The sequence below is a fragment of the Prionailurus bengalensis genome, chromosome B4 (assembly GCF_016509475.1).
Source record: "Prionailurus bengalensis isolate Pbe53 chromosome B4, Fcat_Pben_1.1_paternal_pri, whole genome shotgun sequence".
In the NCBI taxonomy this organism is placed as follows: domain Eukaryota; kingdom Metazoa; phylum Chordata; class Mammalia; order Carnivora; family Felidae; genus Prionailurus; species Prionailurus bengalensis.
This window is the reverse complement of record NC_057358.1, coordinates 138,515,528-138,527,757: the sequence shown is the minus strand read 5'-3', so window position 1 is coordinate 138,527,757 and position 12,230 is coordinate 138,515,528. Positions and strand designations below refer to the sequence as shown.

General features: G+C 50.8%; 1 protein-coding gene across 1 annotated transcript in view; it reads right to left on the bottom strand.

Moving 5' to 3' along the window:
• The window catches only part of PPARA (peroxisome proliferator activated receptor alpha), a 66,656-nt gene that overhangs the window by 10,892 nt on the left and 43,534 nt on the right, over positions 1–12,230 (bottom strand). Inside the window, exons 4-6 of the mRNA XM_043562919.1 lie at positions 3,621–3,781; positions 1,825–1,963; positions 607–809 (exon numbers count right to left, since the gene is read on the bottom strand). Of these exons, the coding sequence (XP_043418854.1) occupies positions 607–809; positions 1,825–1,963; positions 3,621–3,781 (503 nt within the window). The remainder of the gene's footprint in view (positions 1–606; positions 810–1,824; positions 1,964–3,620; positions 3,782–12,230) is intronic.

Here is a 12,230-nt window from a genome sequence, read left to right as displayed (position 1 = left end):
GAGGGAGGAGTTTTAGGGGAAGGATAAGTAAGAACGCATGTTGGGGGACACCTGGGTGGCTTAGGAAGTTAAGCATCTGACTCTCGATATCAGTTCAGTTCATGATCTCATGATCTGTGAGCTCGAGCCCCGCATCAGGCTCTGCACGGACAGTACGGATCCTGCTTGGGATTCTCTCTGTCTCTCAAAATAAACGAATAAATAAAAATAATAAAAAGAACACAGGTTGAATGAAAAGAAAATGCTTTCATTTTCTGGCATAAAATAGAGATTTTTTTTTTTAATGCACTTAAGAAATGCCCCTAAGCTATTAACCAGATGTGTGTGTGTGTGTGTGTGTGTGTGTGTGTGTGTGTGTGTTAATCACGCAGTCATTGTAATAACTTGGTTGCCGGGAGCTCTGAGGCGCAGCGAACCCAGGAGTTGCTGTTAAGCTGCCCCTTAGTCTCTGGACGCCTCCATCCGGGGCCTCTCGTTCGCCTTGGGGGTAACACCACTCTCCCAACATCTAACACCTGTTTCCGCAGCCCCTCCGTGGGACTCTAGCTGACGGGTCGCCAGGGGGACACTTCAGGCTGGATGGCAAACAGCCGCGGGGACACCTACCGGGTTGTTGTTGGCTTTCCCCGCCAGGATGACCCGGGCCTTGACCTTGTTCATGTTGAAGTTCTTGAGGTAGGCCTCGTAAATTCTCTTGGCGAGGGATTTCAGATCCGCTGTTTCAGCATCTTCTGGGTCGTGTTCACATGTGAGAATTTCCGCTTTCAGTTTTGCTTTTTCAGACCTCGGCATCCGTCCAAAACGAATTGCTGGGGGGCGGGGGGGCGGGGGGGAAGAAACGGGAAGAGGAAGCGAGCAGAAGTGAGCAAGGCGGCCCGTGACAGCCACCGACCGCCGGGCAGAGAGTTCGCGCCGAGGATTCATCCACGAGTGAAAACCCACCCTCCATATCGGCCAAGGTTCTGCTCTGGAGCAAGGAAGATAAAACTCAACCTTCATAAATCCTGGACTTTAAAAAAAAAAAAAAAAAAAAAAGGTGAAAAGGAAAGGCCACACCGGGGCGCCTGGGGGGCTCGGTCGGTTAAGCGGCCGACTTCGGCTCAGGTCAGGATCTCGCGTGATCTCGCGTGATCTCGCGTGAGTTCGAGCCCCGCGTGGGGCTCTGTGCTGACAGCTCAGAGCCTGGAGCCTGTTTCAGATTCTGTGTCTCCCTCTCTCTCTGACCCTCCCCTGTTCATGCTCTCTGTCTCAAAAATAAATAAATGTTAAAAAAAAATTAAAAGAAAAGAAAAGGCCACACCATTTACTCATTTCGGCAACAGGACCGGCTCGGGGTTGTTTACTGTCGTCAGGTCCAAAACTGACCCTTAGTTCAAGGAGACGGAAGTGACCGCTAGAACGAGCTCGCCCGGCACCCTTTTTCTTTTTCCAGAAGGGACACGTGCCGCTGCTGGGAACTGGTTATACCTTCACGTCCTCACTGGCACGTTCTAAACTCGCGGCATGATTCCGAATAATGGAATTCAGCGTGGGAAGGTGCCTACAATGGCCCACGCTTCATTCGGATGCCGCGACCATTCTGGCATCCCAGCGGAAATCTCAGACCCCGGTCTTACCGTGTGGAGTTCCTAACGGGAACCGCAGGCACGCCGCGCAAGCTCAGCCACGTGAGACTCTTACTTTCTTGGGCTACTCTGGTTGCAAAGCGACCTGGGTCCTAACTGTCTTTGCAGCGCATTCATGGAAAACACGGTGCGCTGCGACCCAACGGGGGAGGAAAGCTGAGGCACGGGCTGGGAAGGCACGCTAGACAACCTTACCTACCGTTATGGGACATCCCAGCCGAAAGGCACTTGTGGAAACGACAGTATTGGCACTTGTTTCGATTCTTTTTCTGGATCTTGCAGCTACGGTCACATTTGTCATACGCCAGCTTTAGTCGGATGGTTCTCCGGAAGAAGCCCTGAGGGGTCGAGACACAGTCGATCAGCGGCCGTGGGCCGCGGCCAAGTCGGGGTCACTGCCTTACTCCTGCTCCTTGTGGCTCATTTATGGTCCTTCGCAAACGAACTAGAATCGGTAGAACGGTCCTAAAAAGTCTGACATAATTGGGACAGACTGAAAATCGCCAATGCCATTACACCTAAGACGAAACACAACAAAATGTGGCAAAGTGCAAAGCAGTTTCCGAATGTCCTCCCCTGGTTTGGGGAGACGCAGGTGACCTCTCCCAGGGCTACTCGGCCCTGCTCCGGGTCGGACAAGCGTCACCCCTCCCTGTCCCACCCACACCCTTACTGGGGACTAAACGCTTCCTGGGCATCTTGGAAGGGAGTATTAACTCCTTGCAAGACAGCAATTCCCATCGACCACGATAAAAGGGAGCCAACCGTTTGTAAACAGTTGTCTTGCTTTACAGAAGCATCTTAAGCTCTCCCCAGTAAGAGAAAACGTCACTATTTAGCCCACACACACAAAAAAATGAAACGAAAGGAACGTAGGTGCGGCCCCGCGGAAGAGGCCACCCTGCAACTAGCTTCGTCACAGGCACGTGGTCAGAAGGCTTGTGAAGGAGTCTGTGTATTTGCTTCGGTTCTTGTTCTGTCTGCTTCCCACGCCTCCCTACGTCTTTCTGATGGGGCTGGTCCCGGGGCCCGCAGGAGGGGGGGACAGCAATTTCTGGGGGAACAGGAGGGGAGGCTGGTGCCTTCACTCAGTTGGTCGTCTGGGTCTGTGCAGCGGGATGGCCGGAGGAGGCACAGGGTCAGGCGGGGGGCTGGAGACAGAATTCTAACCGTCGTCGGGAGGCAGAGCCGGCCCCGCTCACGCAGCCCTTTTTCTCCCTGCGACGCAGGCCTCCAAGGCCGCCCCAGGTTCGGGTGCTGCGACAGTGTCTCGAGGAGGCAGGTCGCACCTGCACCGGTAAAGGCCGCGGCATCTTCCAGGGGTCAGTAAGCTGTCTCCGTGCGCGCAGGGGGAGGAGATTTCTGCCTGTAACCGGACGCTGAGATTGTCGTGTACACGAAACCCCAGAGCTGAGAACACATACTTCGTCGTAAAGGCACGATGTGGCGTCCGGCCACCTCCGATGGCCGTGAGGACACTGCCCCCCCACCGGCCTGCTGAGGACTGAAAGAGCGAGTGGGCTCCCTGGCCCCGGCCTCAAATAAAGGGATCCCTCTTACTGTTCCTTTTCTTTCAAACATGTCTCTTCCACTTGCTAACGAGTATGGTCCAGCAATCTGCCCCAGACCCTCTGAACGGAAAAGCTAATCTCTTACGTGGGTCTGTTTCTTATCTCTGTTTTCTGGCAGATCTTTTTAGTAGTGACGAAAATCTGTGTAAAACATACAAGGAACCAGGGGCGCCTGGGTGGCCCAGTTGGTTAAGCGCCCGACTCCTGATTTTGGCTCACGTCATGCTCTCATGGTTCGTGCGTTCGAGCCCCACGTCCGGCTCTGCACTGACAGCGTGGAGCCTGCTTGGGATTCTCTGTCTCTGTTTCTCTCTGCCCCTCCCCTGCTCTCTCGCTCTCTCAAAATAAATTAAATAAGTAAGTAAAAGGAACCACACGCGGCCCCTGGAGCAGGGACCTTCCCCTCCACCAGGGACCACCGTACCTTGCAGCCTTCACACGCGTGAACTCCGTAATGGTAGCCCGAGGCTTTGTCCCCACAGATTCTACATTCAATGTTCAGGGCTACGCTGGAAGGTTCATCGGCACCGCCTGGAGCCACCGGATAAGTGACCGACGAGGGACTCGAAGCTGGTGAGAGGGTGTCTGAGAACAGAGGAGGGAAGACTCATGAACACTGCAGACGCATCATCGGTGTCTACACCAGGTTTCCAAGGGCACGGCTGCTCGTGAGGTGTTCGGTGAGGAGCCCCCGTCCTGGGCTGGCCCACCCCCACCTGTGCACCTGCTGTTACCGCTGCAGCGTCCCCGAACCTGCCGCTGGGCCGTCCCCGGTTCTGGACCCCAACACACCCAGCGGCCTCCCCACCCGCACCGGGCGCAGCCCACACACGAGCTGTTACTTTGCTTCCCTCCAGCGCTTTACTGTAAACTCAGTAAATCACACCACAATACAGGATAAAAGTCCATGTGGGCAATACCGAAAGCAAAATCCATGAAAGACTTAAAAAAAAAAAAAAAGTTGGACTCTCTTATAATTAAAAACTTCTTTCTGCTCTCCAAAAGACACTGCCAGGAAAACGAAAAGACGAACCGCAGATGTGGAGAAAACATTTGCAAAGCACACGTCTAACAAAAGAGTTGGATCCAAAGCACACAGAGGAGTGTTAAAACCCACAGTACGAAAAACCAACGACTCAATTAAAAAACGGGGAGAAGATCTGGACAGACCCCTCCCTGAAGAAGATACAGAGGTAGCAATGACGCCCGTGAAAAGATGCTCCGTGTCCCTGGTCGCTGGGAAACTGTGAATTAGAACACGCAGACGTCGGCCTGCACCTACGAGACTGGCTTCAATGAAAACAAGACAGAACGAAAGAGTTGACAACACTCAGTGTTGGCGAAGATGGGGAACAACGGGAACGCTCAATCGTGGCTGTTGTTACGAAGACGAGTGGCTGGGGTCGGGGGTTGGGGGGGCTTGAGCAGGTGAGGCAGGTCTTTTGGAAATGGCAAAACAGTTGATGCGAAAATGTAGTGGTGACGACGTGACGCTGTGCGTTTGTCAAAGCCCACGGAACGTTGCAGTACAGGGCGGGCCTTAACGTGTGCAAATAAATAAAAAATATTTAGGAGGCTGGGGGACTGTGGGCTGACATATGGAACGGGACAAAGTCGTCTCACTGTGTTACATGTGTACGAAAGGGCCTCCCTGAAGGAGGCGTGGAGAAGACATGACCTAGGAACCCTGGAAACCAGTGGCGTCTCTGGGACGGAAGGCAAAGGAGCTGTGTGCAAGCAAGGCGCATCGGCGGATAAAGTGGCCCCCACAGGGTTACGGCCCGCCACCCTGGTGCCGCCATCGTCTAGACAGAGATGGACAATGAACTGCAGGGATGGTGGGCACCAGGACTCTCACTGCTGGAGCGTGCCCTTGTAGATCAGCTGGGAGGCGTGAGACCGACCCCCGTGGCGGTGGCTTAGAGCTGCCGGCATCAGTATGAGCTCCTGCTTGACAGAGATCCAGATGGTTACGTACAGAAATATTTATAGACGTGCGTGTACACACGGGTTAGCATGTGCACGTATCTCTTTGTTCCCCCAGCTAAGAGAACCAAAAGGAAAAGACGCTCCAGCGGCGACCTGAAATGACAGAGGAGACGGCATCCAGGACTCTGATAAGGCTGCATAGAGTTCCGTGACCACCATTCACGACGCAAGTGTCAGAATTCGCAGGCCATCAGGTAAAGTACTCAAAAGGGTTTGGGCTCAGTATCGCAGCACAGTTACCTGCAGACTCCACACTGTTATGGTTCCATCTAACACAAGACATGAAAGGTCAAACCTTTTCCAAGTAAGGTAACTGCATCCCAGAACAAAACTCAGAAATATTTACGGGGATACAAAAATATCCATCGTGAACTAAGTTCACAATGTATGGCATCCAATTAAAAAATTAAAAAATACATGGGGCACCTGGGTGGCTCAGTCGGTTAAGCGTCCGACTTCGGCTCAGGTCATGATCTCGTGGTCCGTGAGTTCGAGCCCCGCGCTGGGCTCTGTGCTGACAGCTCAGAGCTTGCCTCAGATCCTCTGTCCCCCTTGCTCTTTGCCCCTCCCCTGCTCATGCCCTCTGTCTCTTTCTCAAAAATATATAAACATTAAACAAAATTAAGAATACGTAAAGAAGCAGAAAGATATGACCCACGATGAGGAGAAAAATCAATGAACTTAAACTGACCCCAAAGTAACAAAGATGATAGAAATTTATGAGTGTATCCTAAGTGTTTAAGGAGCTGAATGAAAGACTGGATGTGTTAGGTAGAGACTGGTCATGCCAATAAGTCTACACGAACTGAAGGGAAAAATACACTGGATAGGATCAGGGCCAGATTAGACACTGTAGAAGAAGAGATTAGTGAACTTGAAGACCCAGTAAAGAAACTATCCAGAATGAAACACAGAAATATGACCAAAAAATTTTGCTTCATGTGGGATATCTACCAAGCATTTAAGAAGAAAGAGTACCAATTGTACAGGGATATATAGAAAACGGAGAATAGGGCGGACTTCCCAACTCATTCTATGAGGCCAGCATTAATCTGATACCAAAACCAGATAAAGATTTTGCAAAAAAAACTAGAACCAATATCCTTCATGAACACGGGTGCAAAAATTCTTAACAAAAACTTAAGAAGTCCAATACTATGTAAAGAGGACAATATGTGATGACCAAGTAGGATTTATTGTGGTAATGTGAAGGTGACTTAACCTTTGAAAATCAAACAGTATAATTCGCCCTATCAATCAATCATAAAGAGAAGTCATTTGATCATCTTACCGGATGCAGGGAAAACATTTGCCAAAATCTAACTTCAATTTCTGATAAAAATTCACAGAAAACTTGGATGAGAAGGGGAATTTCCTCGATCTAAGAAAGGGCATCTATGAAAAATGATGGTCATCATCATACTTAGTGATGAGAGACTGAGATCAGGAACAAGGCAGGGGTGTCCCCCCACTTAATTCAACATTGTACTGGGGGTTCTAACCAGTGTAATAAGGCAAGAAAATGAAATAAAGGCATCTAGCTTAAAAAAGGAGAGGGGCGCCTGGGTGGCGCAGTCGGTTAAGCGTCCGACTTCAGCCAGGTCACGATCTCGCACTCCGTGAGTTCGAGCCCCGCGTCAGGCTCTGGGCTGATGGCTCAGAGCCTGGAGCCTGTTTCCGATTCTGTGTCTCCCTCTCTCTCTGCCCCTCCCCCATTCATGCTCTGTCTCTCTCTGTCCCAAAAATAAATAAACGTTAAAAAAAAAAATTTTTAAAAAAAAAGGAGAAGTGGGGTGCCTGAGTGCCTCAGTCGGTTGTGTCCAACTCTTGATTTCAGCTCAGAACTTGATCTCAGGGTCATGAGTCTGAGCCTCACACTGGGCTCTACACTGGGCATGAAGCCCATTAAAAAAAAAAAAGGAAGAAGTACAACTCTTTATGTACAGATGATATAACCATCTGTGCATAAAATCCTAAGACCTTATAAAATATGAAACACTTAGCAATAAATCTGACAAACACTGTGAAAGACCTGTGCACTAAAAACTAGAAAACAACGAAGAATGAATCTAATGGAGGCAGTAAGTCCGTGGCTCCAAAGGCTTCGTGTTGTTATGATGTCAGTTCTCCCCACACGGACCTTTTGGTTCAAGGAGATCCCAATCAAAATCTTAGCAGGCTTGTTGGGTAGACATTGAAAAACTGATTCTGGAATTAACAGAATACCCAAGGCACCTTTAGCAAAGAAGAAAAAATTTGGAGAACTTAACGCTACTTGACTCCAGGCCTTATTTGAAAACTACAGTGGCCAGGAATTAGTGGCATTGGTATCAAATGAGACAACAGATCCGTGAAACTGAACAGAGGGTCCGGAAATAGACCCGGGCAGGTAAGGTCAATTGCTTTTTGACAAAGATACGAAGGCCATTTAGTGGAGACAGCAGTCTTTCTGACAAAGTGTGCTAGAACTTTACAAATGCAAAAGAGAGAGAGAGAGAGAGAGAGAGAGAGAGAAGCAGTGAGTTTTGATCTACGTATGAAGATTAACTCAACAGATCCGGTACATCAATGTAAAACCTAAAAAACAGAAAACTTGTAGAAGAAAGTGGCTTCGGGCCAGGCAAATATTTCTCAAACATGACGCAGAAGGCATGATCCATGCAAGAAAAAAGCACTGATGAATTGCATTTCCTCTAAATCAAGGACTTCTGGGTTTTGAAAAACACTGTTAGGAGAAAGAAAAGACAAGCCACGGACGAGGAGAAAATATTTATACGTCACATATCTGATGAAGATACTTGCATCCAGAATAGAGGAATAGCTCTCGGCAGCCAAGAGCAAGGACACCACTCGGTTTAAAACGGGCAAAAGATCTGAACAGAAATGTCACCGAAGAAGACGTGTACATAGAAGAGGTACAGACTTGGTAAACGAGCCGTGGGGACGGAAAGTACGGCACAGGAAACATGGCCGATACTATCACGATAACGCTGCGTGGCGGCGGATGGTGACTACACTTGCCGTGGTGAGCGCTCTGTAACGCACAGATTATCGTATGGAAAATTCACTGTGTTGTGCACCTGAAACGAACATTGTACATCCGCTACGCTTCAGTAAAACTTTTTTAAAAAGAAGATACCTGGCAAAAGATTCTCGGCATCACACACCGCTACACGCCCGTTGGAATGGGAAAAACCCAGAAGACTGACCACAACTACAGTTGGTGACGGCGTGCTGGGGCTGGAGCTCTCACACGCGCTGGTGGGAGCCTGAAATGGTACCACGTTCTGGAAAAGATTTTGGCAGTTTCCTTCCTTTTTTTTTTTTTCATTAAAAAAAATTTTTTTTTTAAACATTTATTTATTTTTGAGAGACAGAGAGAGACAGAGTGTGAGCAGTGGGGGGGACAGAGAGAGAGGGAGACACAGAATCCGAGGCAGGCTCCGGGCTCCCAGCCATCAGCACAGAGCCTGACGTGGGGCTTGAACCCACACGCCGCGAGACCGCGACCTGAGCCGAAGTCGGACGCTTAACAGACTGAGCCACGCCAGTGCCCCGATTTTGGCAGTTTCTTAAAAGCTACACAAACATCCACCTTATGTCCCAGCCACTTGCTCCCAGGTGTCTACCCGGGAGAAGTGAAGGCACATGTCCACACAGAGACTGGTACACGGCTTGATCTCTGGCAGCCAATACCTAGAAGCGACTCCAATGTTCATCAGCAGGTGCACGGAGAAGCAAACAGGAGCAGAGCCACACAACAGACAGAAGGACTGAACTGGTGCAGAAGAAGCTCCAGATAATTCTGCTGAGTGAAAGAAGTCAGACTGAAAAGAGAACATACTGTATTCTTCTTGGTTTTTTTCAGTTTATTTATTTTGAGAGAGACAGAGAGAGCAGGGGAGGGGCAGAGAGAGAGAGAGAGAGAGAGAGAGAGAGAGAATCCCAAGCAGGCCCCGTGCTGTCAGCACAGCCCCGACATGGGGCTCGATCCCACCAACTGTGAGATCGTGACCTGAGCTGAAATCACGAGGCGGATGCTTCACTGACTGAGCCACTCAGGTGTCCCTGTATTATTCTTTTTATGTCAAATTCTAGGAGACACAAACAGATATACAATGACAGGAAGACCAGGGGTTGCTCAGGGGAGGGGAAGGAAACCGAGGGTGGAGAAGAGGGTTTATAAAAGGGCACAAGCAAATTTGGGGTTGATGGATTGGGTCACTATTTTGATTGTGGTGACGGCTTCACACTTAAAATGTGTGTGTGGGGGGGGGGGCGCCTGCGTGGCTCAGTCAGTTGAGCGTCCGACTTTGGCTCGGGTCACGATCTCGCAGTTCATGAGTTCGAGCCCCGTGTCGGGCTCTGTGCTGACAGCTCGGAGCCCGGAGCCTGCTTCGGATTCTGTGTCTCCCTCTCTCTCTGCCCCTCCCCTGCTCGGGCTCTGGCTCTGTCTCTCAAAAATAAAACATTACAAAAACTTTTTAAACGTGTGTGTCTACATATACACATCAAGTGGTACACTTTAAATATGTGCAGTTTATGGAACGCCAGTCCAGTCGCTAAGAAAAATCGAGGGGAGAAGGATAGATCAGGCTGCACCAGCCGCCTCGCCCATCTGGTCTCCTGGGTGTAACACGTGAAGTGAATACACTTTATAGATGGCCCTTCCACGGGAGCGGTTTGCGTAATTTCGCACCATCACCCAAGGGGTGGAAGATCTAATTTACAAATGAGGGATAATCTTATCTCTCAAATTAGCCAGTCACACGAGCACGGGGAAACCAGTAAGAAGTATGAGGTGATTCCAAATGACCAAAAGGATCAACAGTCAGGGGCCGGAGGGGTTACGGGTGGCGGACCACACGCCCACCGCGGGGAAGGCTGGCGGTGCAGAGGCAGGGGCGTGTGCCCAGCACACCTCGGTGTGCTCACTTTTGCTAAGTCCCCCCTCCTGTTTTGGTCACGAAGTTCCTTGGAATTGGTCGAAGGCCAGCGTGGAACTCTCTCCCCCCAAACCCTTGCCCTTTACTTTCTTTAGACGGGACGTGCGTGGCAGCCCGTGGAGCTGGGTCAAACGTGGCTTCCCACGAAGCGTATGGACCACGGGGCTAGTTGGCGTGACGTTTCCAGGTCTTACCTGTGTCCCAGCTTTCAGACGGCGTGTAGCTCCTGACAATGACCCGAGAGACGTTAGTTTTAGAAAAGCTACCTTGCCCTAAACTGGAAGAATGTGACTTCAGATTCCTTCTGGTGGAGGGTGAGGACTTGGGAAGAGAAAGCCCAGGCCGAGCGGCCGCTGTGCGGCCTCTGCCTTCCCGGAGAAAGTGGGAGGGTGTCTGAACACTCTTCGTGTCCACGGCTAGAACAGAACTTTCCGGGGGCTTTACCATGACACGTCCGCCCCGCTCACGCAAGTTCCTTATTTCAGAAGGACCTCGAGACTGTGTCTGGCCTGAAGGAAGGCGTATCCTCGAATCCTTTCATTATAAGAGGGACTGTGTGTTTTCCAAAGAAGGGGGAAGAAACCACTTCCTTTAAGAAAAGAGACAAATTGACACAGATAAATCTCGAATCCGGAAGAAAACCGATTTCTGACAGTCAACGTAACCACAAATAGTGCACAAAAACACCCTGGCGTGCGGTGTGTCTACGATGTGGAGAAGAAAGGACCCATTTGAGGGGTGGAGAGCTGGGTGTTGAGCCCAGGTTTTCTCCTACTCTGGGCTTGGAACCTCCAGCACGTCCCAAAGTCCCGGGGTCTGCCTCCTTTCCTCTTCCCTTCAATAAACACAACGACGAACTCAAACACGGCTCTTGGGATTCAGGGAGATAAGGCCCATGCGGTGGCTAACCGGTGCGGGGTAGCTGGGCTGTCACCGTCCCTGACCCCGGCACGGGCTGGCCACAAGACTCGGCAAGGTGGGCCTACAACACAGAGGCTCTTCCTTGCTCCCTCCCTCCCTGTTTCTGGAAGCGGCCGTCACCCGGGACACTCCCTCTGGAGCACGTCATGGGAAAAGCAGCCAAGACTTGAACCGTTTATAAAGGTCTGTTGGGGTCACCACAGAGGCTGCTCGGTCACGAAGGCCGCAGAGCCCTTTAACGCATCATCTTCACAGGGTGTCCCAGGGATCGCACAATCCCTGAGTTACGAGGTCGAGAGCGGGGCGTCCAAAGGGATGTTCGTACGATCAACGTGGCTGGGGAGCACGGGGTCAAGTCTCGGCGCGGCCTCTTTCCAGCTGTGTGACCGGGCCACGTTACCTAATTCCCACGGGCTCGTTTCCACTTGCAAAGCGGCAACAATCCGGCGTTTTCACAAGGATTACGCGAGCCTCTGCACAAGCTGCCTTTTTTTCCTCCTGCCAGGAATGCTCCTTCCCCTGCTTTTATTTTCCTTTAAAGTACTTCAAACATATAGGAAAATATAGAGTATAACACCCACCGCCCAGATCTCCAAACTGTGACGCTTTCTCACACGGCTTCACGTCTCTGTTGAAAGTACCACCTGCGAGGGCTGAATTCCCCACGGAGCTCCCCCCCCCCCCCCCCCCGTCTCTTTCTCGGCCGGAGACCCCTCCCTCCGCCCCCGCCCCCCTCTCTTCTCTCGGTGGGTGATCGACACAGTAAAGCTGGAGCCAGCTTTACGAGGTGCGCGTCCGAACCCACCTACCCCACGCGGCACTCTCTGGTGCTGGAGGTTTTACGGGAATTGAATCCTGCTGAAGATACCCTTCAGCATATTTTCACTCCGTGCCACTTTTTACACGGATTCATGTTGACACAAGCGGAGCGAATTCGTTCCTTGAAGTGACCACAGAGCGTTCCGCTGCAGGGAACGCGCACGATTTCTCTGCTTTCCTTGTTTCCTGTTCGTCCCCATCACAGGCACCGTCGCATCGCACGTACCATGAACCATGGTTGCCGGGCACACCCCCATTCACGTCTCCTTCTATTTATTTCTTTTTAATTCTTTTTTAATGTTTATTTTTTTTGAGAGAGAGAGAGAGAGACAAAGACAGAGTGCGAGCGGGGGAGGGGC